At 41.7% G+C, this 20,425-nt stretch overlaps 1 protein-coding gene across 4 annotated transcripts in view; it reads right to left on the minus strand.

Moving 5' to 3' along the window:
* Positions 1-20,425, minus strand: part of EPS15L1 (epidermal growth factor receptor pathway substrate 15 like 1) — a 327,178-nt gene that overhangs the window by 237,968 nt on the left and 68,785 nt on the right. For all 4 annotated transcript variants that reach the window (XM_073592681.1, XM_073592671.1, XM_073592690.1 and 1 more), the window contains exons 6-10: positions 16,478-16,540; positions 12,015-12,140; positions 4,158-4,217; positions 482-718; positions 228-385 (exon numbers count right to left, since the gene is read on the minus strand). In XM_073592681.1, the coding sequence (XP_073448782.1) occupies positions 228-385; positions 482-718; positions 4,158-4,217; positions 12,015-12,140; positions 16,478-16,540 (644 nt within the window). The remainder of the gene's footprint in view (positions 1-227; positions 386-481; positions 719-4,157; positions 4,218-12,014; positions 12,141-16,477; positions 16,541-20,425) is intronic.

Here is a 20,425-nt window from a genome sequence, read left to right on the forward strand (position 1 = left end):
TTTTTCATTCAGCCATGCTGCGTCGAATGAAAAAAACTACAGGTGTGTACTAGGCTTAAAAGACAAAATGACAAATTGAATCTGCATAGCATCCTCAGCTACATTTCTTTGGAATTGCTTACAAGGAGCAAGCAGAAAGAAAGTAAAGCCCACCAAAGACAACATTCTATGAACTGACTTCATGCAATAGACAAAAAAATTGCAAGTTGTCTTTACACTTATCTCACCATATGTGAGCCAAAATAGTTTGAGGGAGTCCAGACTGAATGAATATATCCTTTACTTCCAGCCCGCTAACATAACCATCCATGTCCAAGTCCGTCTGAAGGAATATGTCATCATAGCGCATCTTGTCTGTGAGAGGTACCACCCAATTCAAAGCAGGCTTGGAATAAAAAAAGAAAAAGCAAACTATTATTCAAATATGCCTTTGCAACCTGCTTCTGTAGCAAAACAATGGTGAAAACATTTTTTTCTGTACCTGGCTAGACTTTGTGGAGTGTTTTGGTGACAAACTCCCAGCACTGTTTAAACTGCTCATACTGCCATGAGATGGAGTAGAACGCAAACTGTCCTTTGGTGGTGGACTAGCAGGAAGCACAGGGACAGCTCCTGGGAATGTGGGTGTTTTCTTCCTCTTGGATGGGGGTATCAAGGATTGTGGTAGGACAGATGGGACAGGCTCTTTCTCCAGCGCTCGGTATACAAGATGCATTGCCTACAAAAGATAAGGAACATACCCAGACACTATATACAGATTGCACCCCATATGTAAAATTAACTCAACTCTTGTAAAGATGTGAAGCAAACATTTCCTGATCTTTCTTGATCACTCATTACCTTAAAGTGGTTGTAAAGTTACCTGAGGATAATTACGGATATCCCCTCTGTTAAAGCAAGCTATACAGTACAGCGTGAGTGTTTTTTCTAAATTAGGAAGCCAAATACCTTTTTTCTCAGCGCACCTGTGCAGTCACGTGACCTCCCGCTGCCCTCCTTCACCGATCTAAGAACTACAGTGGGAAGGGCCGAGATTCTCCTCTGACATCAGCCAGGTGGTCGCATGACTGCACATCGGCGCTGTGAAATAAGGTATTCAACTTCATAATTAAAAAAATAAAAACAAAAAAACATAAACACACACACACACACACACTATACTGTATAGCTTGCTAAAACAGAGGGGATACCAGAAATGATGCTCAGGGACTTTGCAACCAAACAGAATAGCGGCAGGAGGGGAGGGGAGATCAGCTCTCTCACACACACACTCTAGGAACATTAACTTACCACAGTATCATGGATCGGCAGCCATGATAAACATGGTCAGTTTAAACAGAGGAAGACACTTTAAATATTATTTGCCTTGGCTGTCATGTTGACCAAGTAAAGAGATATCTGATACCCATGCCTTGGTGCCAGGACTATTTAACCTGCAGCATGCATGCATGCATGCATGAATGAATGAATAACATTGTGCCATCTCTGCCATTCTCTGGCAAAGAAAAACTGCTGAACCAGGAAAAAGACAGTGCATAGATATCTGAGAAACTCACGGATGTCTCATTGCTGGAAGGAAAGCTTGTATTGATGGCTTAAAGTGATTGTAAAGGTTCGTTTTATTTCTCTTAAAATAACAAACATGACAGACATTGGATTACCGAAGGCATTTAGTAAGGTTCTTGCCTATGAGTATAGAAGTTTAGCATCAGCAAATTATATGTTAACTTAAATTTATGTAATGCCATTGCACATACTGTTTTCTTTTAAACAATGTATTGCACATGTTTTTGAAAATAAAAACGTTATTTGGAAAAAAAATAACAAACATGTCATACTTACCTCCTCTGTGCAAGGGTTTTACAAAGAGTGGCCACCTGATCCTCCTTTTCTGGGGTCCCCCGGTGGTGCTCCTGGCTCCTCCTCCTCATCGAGTGCCCCCACGGAGAGCCGTATTTCATGGGGTCACTTGTACAGGCATCCATTGACACAGAAAGCAGGACTCAGTCCCATCCTCCGACTCCCGTGTCACTGGATTTGATTGACAGCAGCGGGAGCCAAAGGCTCCCACTGCTATCAATCTACCCAATGAGGACCCGAGACAGCGGCTGGAGCTGCTGGGCTCGTTCTCATCGCTGGAACAAACAAGTTCAGGTAAGAAAAGGGCGGGAGCTGCACAACAGAAGGTTTTCACTTTAATGCATAGAATGCATTAAGGTGAAAAACCTTGAGAGTTTACAACTCCTTTAACCACTTCAGCCCAGGAAGATTTTACCCCCTTCCTGACCAGAGCACTTTTTACAATTTGGCACTGCGTCGCTTTAACTGACAATTGCGCAGTCGTTTGACGCTGTACCCAAACTAAATTTGCGTCCTTTTTTTCCCCACAAATAGAGCTTTCTTTTGGTGGTATTTGATCACCTCTGCAGTTTTTACCTACAAACAAAAAAAGAGTGACAATTTTGAAGAAAAAATAAAACAATATTTTTTACTTTTTGCTATAATAAATATCCCCAAATTTAAAAAAACAAAAAACAAAAAAACCCCCACAAATTTCTTCATCAGTTTAGGCCAATATATATTCTTCTACATATTTTTGGTAGAAAAAAACATTTTTTATAGCGTCTGCAAACTGAGAAAGATTTATGGCATTTTTAGTATTAATGGCGGTGATCTGCGATTTTTAGCAGTATTGCGACGGACAGATCGGAGACTTTTGACACTTTTTTAGGACCAATGACAATTATACAGCGATGAGTGCTATAAAAATGCACTGATTATTGTGTAAATGTCACTGGCGGGAAAGGAGTTAACACTAGGGGCGATCAAGGTGTTGTGTGTTCCCTCACTGTGTTCTAACTGTATGGGGATGTGGGTGACTAGGAGAGGAGACATATCGTTTTCCCTACTTAGTAGGAACAAACTATATGGCTCCTCTCCTCTGATAGCACAGGGATTTGTGTGGTCGTGCCGCCATGCAGCAGGCACATGCACACGCCCTCTGGTGGCCAAAAAGGGTAGGACGTACCCATACGGGATTTTGCCCAGGAGAGCCATTGTGCCGCAGAATATCTGCGTGACATGGTCGGGAAATGGTTAAAGTAGTTCTAAACTCAAAAAAACTAATACCTGTACCCACTTTCATTTTTCCCCATCCCTAAACACTTACCTAACCTCTAAACACTTACCTGAGTTCTCTTATGCTCCAGAGCTCCCTTCTGCTACTCTCGCTTCCTGGTCTCACAGGGGATTTTGAGAGCAGCGCGGGTCATAGGCTACTGCTTCCGTCCTTCAGATCTTGTGAGGAGGGAGTGTGGGATGCACACTGCGTGGCTTGGTGGCTTGGGTGTGCGCTGGCATGGGTGCCCCCCCTCAGCACACGGCTTGCTGAGGGGGAAACTCGTAAAAAGAAGGAGTGGACAGTGTCAATGGGGGGCTCTTGTAAAGGAGATAAGGGACTGCTCTGTGCAACACCATTTCACAGAATAGTTAAGTATAGCACTTTTTTTTTTTTTTATATTAAAATAATATACATCTTTTACAATCACTTTAAATTTAAATCAAATTGTAATTAAAGAGGCGGCCAATCACATGAGCGCTGCTCTGAAATAAGGTATAGAATGTTATTTTTTAAACACACACACACACACAGGGGCACCTATCATGAAACAGAGGATTGTATGAAAATGTAAAAGTAATTTTAGCAGCAGTAGGGGAGGGGTGGGCAATGTCACTAGCTGACAGGCAGGGAGGGAGGGGGAGAGGAGGACAGAGGAGAGGACGGAGGCATGTAAACTAAGATTGTCAGGGCTCAGCAGCCATGATAAACTGTAGTCAGTTTACAGAGGGGAGGGCAGAACCAGGCAGGATCAGCCAGGTATTTCAGGTGATGGAAAAGGCCAAATAACACAGCACAAGCACTGTGCTGTATAACATGCTTTAAAGGAACAGAAGCCATTTTTTTTTTTTTTTTAGGGTAACAAACACTTTAAAAGGATCGGCTACTGACAGCTTAGTACCACATCACCCAGCATTTTTTTTATTGCACCACATAACATCCATTGAAAGCAAGAACTGTAATACTCACATTGGTGTCTGCCTTTGGAAAAAAAATAATGTGTTGATCTGCTTGGTACAAGCAGTAACATTATACTTACCACTGCAAACTCATCCCTGTCCAAATGTCCATCCTTATCTATATCGCTTAGTTCCCAAACCTGTGGTCAAAAGACAGCATCATTACTCTTCCAGTACTGAAGTACACATTAATGGCCATTATTTGTTTAAAAAAACACTCAATGAAGTAACATTCATCAACATTTGTTCGTTTGTGAAAATACCTCTTTATTCAGTTTATAACATTGCAAAAATTGCAATTACAGTTCATTTGTCAGAAACCTTTGCTTAGGCCATATACCATTCTGAAAGGGTGTATCTCTGTATGAAATAGGTGTTTTAAAGCTCTGAAAGTGCAAATTTTGTGGCCATTTTACACTTTGTAATGATGTCACCCTCGTATCTCATTATTTGCACAAGAAATCAAGAATTTTGACTTTAAAACTAGTAAAAAGATAGGTAAGGAAATAACACTTTAAGCTGTTGAAAACTTTATTTAAAAACACAGTTCTAGCTCACTCTTGAAACATCTTCTGATAGCAGATAAAGTCTGCATTTCTTTATACTGGAGACATACTGTTCTCCAATTAGCGTGTGGCTTAAAGCGATTGTAAAGTCTCGTTTTTTTCCTATAAAAATAACAAACATGTTATACTTACCTCCTCTGTTGCAGTGGATTTGCACAGAGCAGCCTTGATGATCCTATTCTCGGGTTCCTCTTCTGTGATCCTGACCCCTCCCTCCTGTTCAGTGCCCCCATAGCAAGCAGCTTGCTATGGGGGCACCTGAGCCAAGTCACAGCTCCCTGTGTCCATTCAGCATTCAGACACAGAGCCCCGACCCAGCCCCCCCACCTTTCCCCTGATTGGCAAGCTGACTTTTATTGACAGCAGCAGCCAATGGCTCTGCTGCTGTGTCTCAGCCAACAGGAGGGAGAACCTCAGGCGGCTGAGACACTGGTGGACATCGCTGGACAGAGAGGGACCTCAGGTAAGTGTTAGGGGGGCTGCTGCACACAGAAGGCTTTTTATCTTATGCAAGATTAAAAAAACCTTCTGCCTTTACAACCACATTAACAAAGCTAATAAGATTAAAACCATGGAATATGTTGTAGCTTCCTCAAATCACAAAGAGAAACAATTTCTTAAAATCTGGTTCTATCGAACTGACAACTTTACATCTGCATATCGAGCTTTAGGCCCCATGCACACAGGGCATTTGGCCAGCTCTCCTGAGTGCCTTGTTCCTGGCAGCAGCATTTTGGCAGAGAAAAAAAAAAAGATTTTAGGGATGGAGGTTGTACGATAGGCTCACATCTAGGTTGCGATTCCCTGTGGATTTTTTTTTATTTTCCAACCCGTGATGGATTATTACACCTGGTGGTAGTTTGTCCCTTTTAATACTCTGGCATACTTGGTTCACATCAAGATTTTTCAGCATTCATCTGACTTGCACAGCAGCATGTCTTGTGGTGTGTATTGAGGGACTGCAGGGCTGGTTTTTGCCTGTTATTTCCAGGAGCTGCGGTGCTCTTAGGTGCCCCTCCCATTCCCCCTTCAGTCACTCAGTCTGGGTGCGGAGGTGTGGGCGGGTCCTCCCTCTGCACATCGGCGCCACACACCCTCCCCGTACATCCGACGCCTTGCAGACGTTGTCATTCCAGGGTGAGATACGTCATCTAGGCTGACCAATGGGGAGTCATGTCTGGTTTCAAATGAGCGATGGTGGCCGCCTTGACTCAGACACCTCTTCCTCGTGTAATGCCAGCGTGATGCTGGTTGGGCTCGTTGGACAATATCGGGAACACTCACTCTGTTCATTTGCTGCGGGCTAGCTTTGCCACCAGCACACTATGCATCATGCACCATCTTCTCTACTATGGCTCGGTTCAGCCTTTCAAGGTAATCACTTTGTTACATCATCTTACTCACTCGTCATCACTCAGCATCAGTCCATTCACTCCTGGTGTGTATATTTACATGTATATGCCAATGTCTCTCTTTCTTTTTTATCATTCACTTGGGTTATTACTTAATATTAGATTGGAGCCCCTGCTTCACATGCTGTTTGGATATTCATGTTTCAGGGAATCACACCCATGTTCTCTGTCTTCCCACGGGCCCCACCTCAGCTCCCCTGCGTAGACAATTAAACTAGCCATGTGCTCCAGCTTACATAACCTCACATGCTGCCAATAAGTAATCTAGGAGATATCCATCTGCATCTCCACGTCAGCGTTTCCCATTTTTGGGTTTCATGTTTAGACTTTATGTGATATGCCCATGTCTTTTTGCAAATCTAATTAATCACGCATTCACCCCCGAAAGAGTGGCATTATGCCATGAAACACATCGGGCTTAAACAGATGCATCATGTTTTGCTTTCAGGACCAAACCTTGGGTTTTAAAGATTCCATCTCTTGGAGGATTACCTTTTTAACAATGCCATTATAAGTCTATATTTACATGTTTATAGTTTGCAACATGCTTTTTGCGTGTTGACTATATTTTACGTACTCAATGCTGCATGCTACTGCTGTGTGTTTTAGACAAACACAACCATGTTACATTGTTTTACTGTTGAACCTCTTCATACACACCTCATCTAAATTTCCAACCCTCCTTTTTATTTATTGACAGCAGCGGCAGCCAATGGCGCTGCTGCTGTGTCTTAGCCAATCAGGAGGATGGCTGAGACACTGGTGGACACAGCTGGACAGAGGGACCTCAGGTAAGTGTTAGGGGTGCTGCTGCACACAGAAGGCTTTTTATTGTAATGCATAAGATAAAAAAACTTCTGCCTTTACAACCACTATAACAAAGCTAATATGATTAAAACCATGGAAGATGTTGTAGCTTCCTCAAATTACAAAGAGAAACAATTTCTTAAAACCTGTTACTACCAAACTGACAACTTTACATCTGCATATCGAGCTTTAGGCCCCATGCACACAGGGCATTTGGCCAGCTCTCCTAAGCACCTTTTTCCTGGCAGCAGCATTTTGGCAGAAAAAAAAAATGATTGACTCATGTAAACCTGTTTAGGCCCGTCAAGGGCTTGGGCTTTAAGTCATTACACTGGTCAGAATACACAGATGACCCCGAAGTTCGACTCGAACATCAGATGTTCCCCGAACAGCGAATAATATGCTGTGTTCGCGGAAAATTCGAAAGCTGCCGGAACACCGTTAAAGTCTATGGGACACTAACATAAAAAAAAAAAAAAAAAAAAAAAATCAAAAGTGCTAATTTTAAAGGCTTATATGCAAGTTATTGTCATAAAAAGTGTTTGGGGACCGGTGTCCTGCCTCAGGGGACATGTATCAATGCAAAAAAAATTTGCAGTGATTTTTTTTTAATGCTTAAAGTGAAACAATAAAAATGAAATAGTCCTTTAAATATTGTGCCTGGGGGTGTCTATAGTATGCCCGTAAAGTGGCGCATTTTTCCCGTGCTTAGAACAGTACCACAGCAAAATGACATTTCTAAAGGAAAAATTGTCATTCAAAACTGATCGCGGCTACAATGTATTGTTGGGTCTCGGCAATATAGATAAAACTCATTGAAAAAAAATGGCATTGCCCCCCCCCCCAGTCCAATACCAGGCCCTTGGGGTCTGGTATGAATATTAAGGGGAAACCCGAACCAAAATTAAAAAAAAAAAAGTGTGTGGGGGTCTCTCTAAAATCCGGACCAGGCCCTTCAAGGTTCGATATGGAAATTAAGGGGAACCCTGCGCCAAATTGAAAAAAAATTGGCGTAGGGGTCCCCCCAAAATCCATACCAGACCCTTATCCGGGCACGCAACCTGGCAAGCCGCAGGAAAAGAAGGGGGGGCGAGAGCGCGCTCCCCCCTCCTGAACCGTACCAGGCCACGTGCCCTCTACATGGGGAAGGTGCTTTGGGGTCTGACCCCAAAGCACCTTGTCCCCATGTTGATGGGGACAGGGGCCTTATCCCTACAACCCTTGCCCAGTGGTTGTGGGGGTATGCTGGCGGGGGGCTTATCGGAAACTGGAAGCCCACTTTAACAAGGGGACCCCCAGATCCCGCCTCAACCCCGTGTGAATTGGTAATGGGGTACATCGTACCCCTACCATTTCACAAAAAAAGCATCATAAATGGTAAAAAAAAGACAAGAGACAGCTTGGGACAAGTCCTTTATTAAAAAATAAAAACGTCCAGCGATGTCCATTCATCTTCTTCTATCACGCCGCTGACGAGCCGAAAAAGAAAGGAAAAAAAAAAGCCGCAACCGATCCGCCTCCATGGGAGGCTCCCACCGACTGACGCGTCTTCTACGTGACAGCTCTTTTATAACTGAGGGCGGGGCCACCCGGTGACATAAACAGGTGACCCCGCCCCCCTCTGACGCCACAGGGGCGTTGCGGCTTTTTTTCAGCTGGTCGGCGGCGTGATAGAAGAAGATGAATGGACATTACTGGACATTTTAATTTTTTTTATTTTTTTAATAAAGGACTTGTCCTAATCTGTCTCCTGTCTTTTTTACCACTTTTGATGCTTTTTTGTGAAATGGTAGGGGTACAATGTACCCCATTACCAATTCACACAGGGGGAGGCCGGATTTGGGGTCCCCTTGTTAAAGGGGGCTTCCAGATTCCGATAAGCCCCCAGCCTGCATACCCCCACAACCACTGGGCAAGGGTTGTGGGAATGAGGCCCTTGTCCCCATCAACATGGGGAGAAGGTGCTTTGGGGTCAGACCCAAGCCTGTCTGATCCCTCTGTCGTATGGCATTTGGGGTCCATCACAGCTGGTAAGAGTACCCATTTATATCTTGAGTTCCGCTGTTGTTGACTAGACTAGCCTTACACTGATTATCTCACGATTGGGATTATGCTCACCAGAGGAATATACCATTTAAGATTTTCTGTGGACATTCTTTCTCACACCCCACTGGGTTATATTCAGCATAGCCAATTTATATTGTTTTTTGGTTTCTTTTTAGATGTGTTATTTATTTTCTATTTTTTGTGATTTATTTTCACTTTTTAGTAGCGCTACACTATTATTATATTATTCACTTTGAACTTTGTATGTTTGAGTGTTAGCAGCTTGTGTTCTAATTTAGCGCAGTCTTTTTCCCCACATCTACCACCAGAATCTGTCTTTCCTTTCCCTTCGCTGCCCCCCCCCCCCCCCCCACTCTCACTGGAGGAGTTCTTCCCCCAGCAGCTAGGAGAGGCCCTCAGCTCCAGCAGTGCTGGTCCCTGACTGGTTTCACCAATGTCACTCAATGGAGCGTACTTATTGGGATGCTCCAGTCCTGGATCGGCCTCCCTGGCACTTCCCCCTCTACCCTTCCTGATGGTCACCCATCTACTCTTTGCTAGTGCCTGCACTTCTTTGTCTCTACCCGCCTCTGTGCTGGCCCCTGCCGTGTACGTTCCTGGGTCTCCTTTAGTATGGAGGGACTTCTCAGTGCTGACAGTTGCTTCCCCAGATTCAGAACCTGGGCTTCCAGGGAAACAATGTGCTTACATTTTGCACAGCAGTATTCGCCCTCGAACGGATGATCAAGGAATGCATACATGCAGCAAGATGTACAAAGAGTCGCCTCTCCACACCCGCCGGGCATCGTACCTATTAAATTTAGTGAGGATTCTAGATTATACCCTGTCCAAATTACCTAACAGCTAGCTTCCTGACACTAATACTCAAGACAATACACAGGTACACAACAAGACAATACACAGGTACTCACAGACCTACGTGCACTCGCAGAACAGTCGCAGAACTGTCGCAGAACTACGTGCACTCGCAGACCTACGTGCACTCGCAGAACAGTCGCAGACCCACGTGCACCCGCAGGCCACTCGCAGACCTACTTACCTTATGCAGATACCACCTAGCGAGCAACCTCATCTACCTCAAATGTGTTTGTGACCTGCCTGTACTTGCTAATTGTGAGGTTATCCATCCCTGCCACTTGGATGTTTATACACTCATGTACATCTTCGAAAAATATCTAAAAATATATATTTTTTTTCCATTATTCTTAAAATGCTAAATAAAAGAAGTTATAGAAAAAAATAGATAGTTCCAGTTCATACACTGTGGGGTTGATTTACTAAAGGCAAATCCACTGTGCACTACAAGTGCAGTCTCTGTAGATCTGAGGGAAAGATCTGAAATGAAAAAAAAAGCTCTGCTGATTTCTATCATCCAATCATGTTCAAGGAAAAAATGCTGTTTTTTATTTTCTTTGCATGTCCCCCGCTGGCTCTAATGCTGAGAACCAAGCGATCAAAGACCACTGACTGTTCGGTTCTCAGAGCTCCATGAGCAGAGAGCTGGTGACTGTCAGTCACCACTCTCTGCTCTGCACCCTTGCGCTACCTGGGGTGCTGGGCTGTGGAGGGGGCGGGAGCAGCTGGCTCAGGCTCTCAGCGGCTCCTTGAGAGCCGAGCCAGGTGGCAGTCCAGGGTCATGGGCGGATCCTGACTTTATCAGATCTTGCCCCAGCCTGGACCAGCCTGCTATCTGCTGAAAACAGGTCACAGGAGTGCAGAACAATCTTCACTCCTGTGTTCCACAAGAGAAGTACTGGCTGTACGTCTACATTAATAACTTTGTGCCATATGTTATTAGGTGCATATTTTCAAAGAGACATGTGCATCATATTTGAACAGAAAAAAAATGATCACATTAAAAAGGACAGTCAGAGGAATGTGTTGTAAATAATACTGTTCTACTCCCTGTGCTTTGAAAAAAGGTTTACTGCAACCACCCAAAGATACCCCTACTAAATATTCACCAATTATCACACATTCACTCCGTGTATGGTAAATGCCACGAGTGAAGAAAATATGGTGATGTGCCTGGATTCTACCTTATTTGATCAATTATTTTATTTACAGATCATTTTATGTACAGATGTCTTTCCCTTTGTTAAACTCTGAAATCATTAATTAAAGAGTATGTCACTATTTAGAACAGCTGCTGAAATACAACATAGAATACTGCCTAGAGAAGATACAGATCCTTTATAAAGTTCTATGCTAGCCTGCACATCTCATGCAACAAGCCTGACTTACTGTATGTACAGTATGTATTAGTCAACAGTGGCTTCAAATCAGGAACCTTACAAAAGGACACATGATTCATAAGCAAGGTTCACAAGAAATACACTGAAATAACCTAAGAGTTTGTCTCTAACTTGGGGGACTACAAAGTAGGAAGTGTATTTTCTTCATGAGCAACAAATGATGAACATTTATATTGCTAAATCAACAGAGGGAAGTCTCATTCACTGTTTGAAAGTGAACAATTGTAAAAAACAATTTCTAGCCAAGGCTTATCCTATTTATCCTAAATGTAGAGGATCTACAGGGACAGGAAACGAGAAATCCAACATTTTGCAGTTGTCACTGGAGCAGGAATATAGGGGAAATCTTCTAATGGGCACATCTGTGCCCGTGACAACTGTCTAAAATGAAATTTCCTATCAGCTTGGGAAGATTTCTTCTTACTTTCTGGTGTGTCCTCGGGACAGGTAGTGGAGGGAAATCTCCATTCAGGGCAAAATGACAGGTTATCTTTTAAGAACAACCCCACCACCCACCCACCTTCCCCTCAGTTTTTCCAGTTATGGGAGGACCATGCCATCTTCCCCCAGGATGCCATGCTCAGGCCTGAGTAGCCAATTGCCAGGCCCAAGCTTTATCACCTGAGCAAGGCAAGGAAGACAATTATCCCAATGTAAGCAAAAATTGGTGCAATTAAATATCGTTTAAGTTACCCTTTCATTTTCCTTTCAAGCAGAGTATTCAAAAACAAGTCACAGAAAAACATATTTTCTATTTATATATTTTGTGTCTTATGTTGAGCTTTTACTTAACTGGGATGTGGCATAAACAAAAGCAACAGTGCTCTTACCCGTCCTAGTATGTCCAGAGGTAGCTTGGAGTTAATCAGTACCGGCTTCACTTTGTCTCCAGATAGTAAACCATTCACTGGTAATAAGCTATCAAAAATTCCATCAAACTTGGCTTTCTCTTCTGTCTGGTAAGTAAAATAAATACGGCAAAAAAAGGGATAAGAAGCTATTCTTAAAAGGGAGATCACAGTGGATTTGTATATACTTTTTCTCTAGGGAAATTTTTTTCTATATAACAAATACGTGCATACATAAATAACTGACCCACTGACCCAAATCCATTACAAATTTCCTCTTAAAGTATAGTGTGATTTTAAATAATTTGACCTAGTCTACCCTCCTCTACCCATCCCTTTAATACAACTCAGACCCTATTTACATATTCCAGAACTTCACATTCTACCCTGACCTGGGGCATGTGCTACTGATTGGAAAACCAAATAATGAGTACACCTGAGTATGTCTCAATTTTGCAAAATATGCATGAGATGAACCCAGTCACTGTGGCCTGTCCGATCTGGGTAATCGTCCATCTAAAGTATGTGATGGTGACTTACTTGTGCTGAAGACAGGTAGAGAGAGTGGGGGTCTGGGAAAGAATGTGGGAGACAACTTTTTTTGCAAGCCAAAGCTATGCTTTACAGTGGTTGTAAACCCTTACCCAGAAGTGACTGGCCTCATGTGATACACAGAGATTAAACAAATTACCCTACGTAAGTTGTACCTGTTTATCTACAGCTGTCTTTCCCTTACATCCATTCAAAGTGCCAAAATTACACAGGATCTCAGCACTGAAAAGCAGGGGGCAGAGAGCTGACAATACATCAATGAGGAGAGCTCTGAGAACTGATTGGAGGGAAGGGACACACCTTCCTTCACACAGCTAACAGGAACAGAGCTGCAGCTGTCAATCACAAGCTGTGCCCTTCCCTGTCACCATTTTTCTCTTGGTGTCAGGAAAACTTGTCAGAAGTGACTCATGCTGATAAAAGAGAAATGAGGCACCAGACAGTAATGACACTTAGTGCTCTGGATTGAGACAAGTACACACTACAGAGGGATATGCTTTGTTCATATATCACGTCTGAGGTTTTCAAACACTTTAAAATGATTACACTAGGCAAAGATAACTACATTTAGGTAAATATAATGCAATTGTTTTCTTTTAATACAGTTCTTCAGCTAGATTTAAATTTTCAGGCTTGATCCCAGAGTACCAATATTCATTGATGAATTATTCAGTTCTGCATTATCTTGGTAATAATGAGATGCAGAGATTATCATCAGATTCTATATACAGTATGTTGTTCACTTCACTATATCCATAAAATAGGAAAGATATATGAAATGCATGAAGTGCAGCCACACCTACAAATCGCAATTGCTAAAGCAACCATAACTGTTTTAATCTGAAAAAGTATAACCAAACAGGTTATTGTGTGGCGGACCAAAAATAAAACTAGCGTGCCCCTGAACCAGTTCTAAGCACTGGTAAAGCCTGTTTAAAATAGGATCTACATTGTAATCTATACGTTGCTCTTCAATCACATATTTCAAAAAGAAGAGGTTTATTCCTCATTCTATGCTAATGGGCAGAGCCATATACAGTACATCATATCTTTATGCCCCTTAGTTAACTGTACATGCAAAACCACTGGTTTAGTATACTAAAGATGACCAACAAGCCTGAAACAACTGTATGCAGGCAGGAATAAATGACTACAATATTAGAATTAGAGGTCGACCGATATGGGTTTTTCTCTGGCCGATGCCAAAGCCGATATTTAGAAATCGCGGTGGCCGATGGCCGATATATGATGCCGATTTTGGGCCGATATATTAGGCCGATTTCTTTTTTTTTTCCCTTCATCGCATAAAATTTTACAGTTAGACCCCTTTCACACTGGGGCGTTTTTCAGGCGCTTTTGGGCTAAAAATAGCACCTGTAAAACGGCTCCCTTGCAGTCTATGTGATAGCTCGAGTGCTTTCACACTGAGACGATGCGCTGGCAGGATGTTAAAAAAGTCCTGCAAGCAGCATCTTTGGAGCGGTGTATACCGCTCCTCCACCACTCCTGCCCATTGAAATGAATGCGCACCGCTGCCAAAGCGCCTGCAAAGCGTTTCGGCAGCAGCAGTTCAGGGGCGCATTTAACCCCTTCTTCGGCCGCTAGCTGGGTTATAAGCGCCCCGCTAGCAGCCGAATAGCGCCGCTAAAATGACGGTAAAGCGCCGCTAAAACTAACAACGTTTTACCGTCAACGCATGCCCGCTCCAGTGTGAAAGCAGCCTTAAGTAAAAGGTGATACAGAAAATGTTTTATATTTAAACATTTATTAAACAAAACAAACCTCCAATCAGTTCACTTGTATGTATAATTTAGATTTAAAAAAAAATAACTATCTTAAATATTAAATACACAAAAACAGGTAATCAAAACTTTTGGACGAAAAAAAATGGGCTAACTTTACTGCTTTTTTTTTTTTTATTTCATTACTGTATTTTTTCAAAAAAAATACCGCGCAAATACCGTGTGACATAAAATATTGCAACAACCGCTATTTTATTCCCTAGGGTCTCTGCTAGAAAAAAATATATATAATGTTTGGGGGTTCTAAGTGATTTTCTAGCAGAAAATACAGGATTTTTACTTGTAAGCAACAAGTGTCAGAAAAGATTTAGTCTTTAAAGGGTTAAACTGAGAACTTCTCCATGGAGTTCAGTCTATTGATAAAAGAACCTGAAAGAGATACAATGTATCTTCTTATCAGACTTGGCAGGCTGCCCAGAGGAGGAGAGAAGATAACTTCAGAAAACTTGCATTGACTTCTATTACAGAAGTCATTTGCAAGTCCCGCTGAAGGTATAATCGGCTTTTTTTACCAGCACAATCGGCCAATGCCGATTAAGTAAAAAAAGCCAAATATCGGCCGATATATCGGTCGACCTCTAAATAGAATGTTTCTGTGATAGATCTAGATTATGTTGTAGGAAAGCTCTACTCTTCCACACAAAGGTGCAGCTCTAAAAGTAACATATATATTACCATTACTACTTATATGGACCAATTATCTACGCTTTTCTGAACACCATACCAGACTTGCATGTCTGCAAACAAGCAAACTAATGATTACACATTCTGTTGCATTACTGCCCACGGGTACAAGCCATCTCCTTCACCAATTCAGAAATGCCGCCTTCTCTTGTTTGTTTAAATGACAAGCTGTCAGTGCCAACTGTTGCTTGCTTTGGCCAAGAATCTTCTGTGTGGCTCACAGCCATTGTTTTGCAAGTAAACTGTGGTCAGACCAAATTGTTGTTGAACGGTAACTGCTTACTTATGCCAGTCACAGAAATCCTTGTGACAGCATGGTAACCGTTTCATTGTACAGAGAAGAGAAAACGATAATTGATTGGTTAGTCAACTGAATGTTGCCGTCACGTTTGCACGTATTCTTTCCTCTGATTTTTTTTTTTTTTTTATAACCAAAGTCTTTTTAATATACAGTAGCTCCATTTATTTTAAAACACAAGCTCTTTTGTCTGTAGGAGAAGAAAGGAAAGGAGTTGAGGTCTTAAACTGTTACTGCTAAACAATTTTACATGCTTTACACTTCTCTTCTACAGATAAGCGTGCTTGAAATAAACCGTCATAAAAGCTGACACTGACTGAGTGGCTGAAGTAGTACATCTAGAGTGGAACAAAGCAATTCTGCGTTGCAAGCTTTTACTTATTGTAAAAGATCATTTGCAGACTCAATAAAAAATTGTAAATCCAAAAAACAGAAAATGTTAAAGTATGTAGGGCCATTCTTGAGATAGTTAGGTCTATGACCATCAGTTCTTTCTATTTTCTACCGTATACATCCTGTTTCTTTTCACTTCCTGTCCCAGAGACACAACAGGAAGTAAAAGACCGCTTTAAATTGATATCCCCCTCATAGACAGCTGCTCCTGTGACAACTTAAAAAGTTAAATTTCCTATCACCTTGTACAAGAGACAATGATCACATAGACTAAGGCTCCATTCACACTAGCGCGTTTTTTGATGCATTTTGCAGAAATGCATGGGAATTTTTTAACATGGGTTCCTATGGAACATGTTCACATCAATGCCTTTTTGTACCTCTGCATTTTTGGAAAGGGTCAGGGACTTTTTTTCATGCAAAATGCAGCTTTTGCATGTAATACAATTCAATGGACCAGCATCAAAAACGCATGTGCACCGTTTTTGCAGCGTTTTTTTTTTTAAACTGTAAAAAAAAAAAACACAAAACGCCGCAAAAACGCTGTAAAAACGCTACAAAAACGCTGCTCAAAATGTGGCAAGCATGACAAAAAAAACTCCAAAAACGCTCAAAAGCAACATGCATAGGTGTGAATCGAGCCTAATAGTGAGGGTCAATCTCTTCAGTACAGTACATAAAACGTCAGTAGAGCATGTTATCTGAGGAAGACTTACCCGAACAGACCAAAGACCTTCAACAGGAGGTGGCGTGATCAAAAGGGGACTGCTGGTATCATTCTTCAAAACAAAAGGAAAATGAAAGTTATTGCACATTATATGCTAAAATTACCATAAATGTTTATATTCCCATTTCTGAACTATATTTACTGTACAACATCATACTGTTTGTGGACACTGCTTTCGGCTAGATTGCAGCGGGAATGTATGGCTACTGTCTCTTTAGAGTATCTTTTAACTTGAAAATTGTGCTGTGATCAAGGTTTGTAAGCTGGAACATGTGAGCCCCTGTATATTTTACTCACTTTTTTTATGCATCAAAATAAAGAAGCAACAAGGACGTTTGGAGTTGCCGGCTCTATTCTTTGTATTTATGTCTCTTTAGAGTATCTTATTTTCTTTTGGTTTTTAGGATTCTCTTTATTTTTTTGTAAACCTCAAAACATTTTATTAAAAACCTATTTGAACAAAAAAAAAAAAAAAAAAAAAAAAAAGTTTAACGCTTTTATGAGAACATGAAGTAGTAAAGGACGGCTATAGCAAAAATATTGTGCTTGGGTAACTGCACGTGGTTAATGCCTGCAATTGTTTTACAGGATTTTTTTTTTCCACATTTACACGCAGAGCAAGCTGTCCAGCTAACGTGGCAGTTACAGGGGTTGGGACAAACTTACACTGGACACCCTCCCCATCGCAGCCGGTCCTGCGATCTCCCGTTCTGACACATTGTATAGCCACTTTACTGGTCCAGGAATCTCTCCCCTTCTCCAGCGTTGACAGGACGGGCTACGTGGGTTCTGATTGGTCGGCCCATGTGACAGCACCGACTAGAATGCCTTCTATACGTACCTTTAGGAGATTAAGCCGAGGGGATTTCTGAACCCGAGACCGGTGAGGCCCGATTTGTCAGAGCAGGTGATCGCTGGACTCCAGGCCAGCTGGACCGGGGTGGGGGGGGGGTGGGGGGGTAGGGAGGGGGTCCAGTGTAAGTTCACCTTACAGATTTTTCTGATAAGGTAAACTTACCCTTTTATGATTAGAGCTTGTGCTTTACACATTTAAAAAAAAAAAAACTGTTGCTGTAACTTGCCTTAAAAAATTGACATCAAGTTTCAATTTAGTTTTAGTCCTAGTCTTCGGATTAAAATGTCATCTGAATTGTTTTATTCGTATTTTAGTCGACTAAAATCGAATGGGTTTAGTTAATAGTAATGCATTATTTAAAGTGGAAGTCCATGCAAAAACTAAAATCCCTGCATCTATAGACACCAGGGATCTAACACTAGCCTCTCTATCCCTGTAAAGAAAAAATGAGTATACATACCCTTTTGGAAGCCAATCTGACCCGCTCCGACCGGATACCACGCTGAGCTGTTAGTGGCAGCTTCACTGTAGAGGCGGGTGCAGAGGAGAAGGACGACAACGGAATCCCTATAGTAAAACTCTATGGGTGACGTCACTTCCCATTCATTTCATAGCTGTTGTCGGCTGTGTCCTCTGCAGAACTTCTGCTGCTGGGGATTGGGTCAGATCAGCTTCCAAAAAGGTATGTATACTCATTTATTCTTTATTGGGATTGAGAGGTTAGTGTTAGATCCCTGGTATCTATAAATGCAGGGATTTTAGTTTTTGCATGGACTTCCACTTTAAGTGTGGGGACGAGAAAGTAAATGGGAGTAAGAGAGTGCTCAGGGCAGAGAAATGGACGGTCTGGGAAGGTTATTTTACACAGTGCTAAGCACTGCTACCTTGCTGGGAGGGAAAATTCACCACGGGACTTTCAGCCAATACTGCTCGTCAGGGGGCGGGGCTTTAACAGAAATAGTTTGTTGGTTTTAACTGAAATAGATTTTTGTCATAGTTTTCGACCGTTGACTTAATTCAAAATTAATTTTCGTTTAGTTTTCGTCGTTGAAAACACGTAGCGGCGAAAATTTACGAAAATATTTTCGTCAATGATGTTAACACTTTCCCAGAAAAATGCACTGTTCTCAATAAGAAAATATTTCGCTCTCCAAAGAATTATAGCTCACAATTTGCTTCATTAATTTCCTCCTATGGAACTTTTACATAGTCTGAAATGAAATGGGATAAGAACCTTCACAGCCCAGCCCTAATTTCACTATTGCATGCCAAGGTTCTACTCTCGCTCCCTCTGGGACTCCCCACACATACAGGTGTGTTGCAAAATGGGAAAATTACCTAGATGCCACACTACGGGAGGAGATATAGCAACAGATCTGGATGATTACTAAGTCCTGCTTCCAAAATGTGAACGCTTTAAAAAGGCAACTTTAAAGCAGAATTCCAGCAAAAAAAAAAAAAAATAGCCTAATAAAAGCTAAAACAAAATCTGCAATATTCACCATTAATCCAGTGATTTTTTTTTTTTTTTGCAGTACTTTGCTCCTACTAGATATCCTCTGTCGGATGGCCAGAATCATTCAAACCACGTCATCCTGGACTTGCCCTATTCTGACTGGAAAGTGGAAGGAGAAGCAGCACAGCGATGAGCTCATCACTGCTTTCCCTTCCCATCAGTGTGCTTCTTGTCAGCACGTAAAACGGATTGGCTCCTTATACTTCTTTCTTCCTCTCACGCCCAGCTATACAGAGACTGCAAGAGGCTGAAACCAGGTCAAATTCAGGCACTTACACTACTTGTGTTTAAGCATTATGTATTAATAATTACAGAGCTGCATTAGTTGTGTCTTTTATACAGCCCTAAAGCATAACTTCACAAGTCAATGACTTAAACCTGATGCAAAAACATCAGCATCAAAGCCAGGCAACAGTAGTCCACATATTTCTTGATCAATTTTCATCTAACTTTGTTATAGCATTAAACATAATGACCATTTAAATGGTTTTAACCTGCAACTGCATGTAACACACAGCAAAAAATGAAAATAAAAAGAGGAAAAGCACTACTGTCCAAATGTAAAGGGGGGTTAAAAAAAAAAAAAAAAAAAGGGGTCTAAGCAAGTTCTATCCAAACTGGTGTCATTGCCCATGCAACCAATCAGCTTCCATATTTTATAAATTCCACATAGCTTGAAAAATAAAAAAACTTTAAAAGCCAATTGGCTGTGCTCTAGTTGAAATAGTTTGTCTCAGATGCTTTTTAATAATCTTTCCCAGCACCCAAATAACTGGCAAATAAGCTCTTCATGTACATGGTCATGAGAAGCAATCTTAGAACACAGCGTAGTCATCTGCAAAAAAATGGGGTTCAAAATACAATTTAAAGGTAGGTTAGGATCTTAGTGACAAATTATAAGCTACTTACAGATTGCAGATTTCTCACAGAAAGTGACAAGCGGCGGGATGGCTACCTGTTCTCAAGCAGCAAGTAGCTGTATGAGGCTCATGATATACCAGTCTCATTCCTTTTTCTCATACCCAAAAATTGGAAAATCTCGGCATGCAGTAGCCAACACTACAGTTAGAATAAATTACTGACCTCTAAAGCCAAATCCTTACTCAGCTGTTGCAACCAATGCTAGGGAGACGGGGCCCTTGCATGGGCACCATTAGGACATGATTCACAGCTCCATACATTTTAGATCTTCTATCAGAGCTCACGTTCAAAAGGCAGACAAATGGCTAGCACAGCCCAAACGGCAACTGCAGCGTTACTGAGTTTTTTCTTGTTTGGTCTATGTAAACCAGGGTGGTCCAACCTTTTGCCCTTTCTGGGTCACATTGGAAGATGAGGAAATGTCTTGGGCAACACACAAAATACACCAACAATAAGGATAGCTGACTAGCAGAAAAGGTCAGGCAGTTCGCTAAGGTAACGATCACCGATATAGATAATGCACCCGAGTAGTAAAACCTCACTTTTTTTTATGATATTTTTATAATAAAATTAAAAGAGGGCAACATAAAACTAGTGCGTTATTTGACACTGTTTTTGATAAACGAACCTATTTTGTCCTTACG

Source organism: Aquarana catesbeiana, linkage group LG01, assembly GCF_042186555.1.
Source record: "Aquarana catesbeiana isolate 2022-GZ linkage group LG01, ASM4218655v1, whole genome shotgun sequence".
In the NCBI taxonomy this organism is placed as follows: domain Eukaryota; kingdom Metazoa; phylum Chordata; class Amphibia; order Anura; family Ranidae; genus Aquarana; species Aquarana catesbeiana.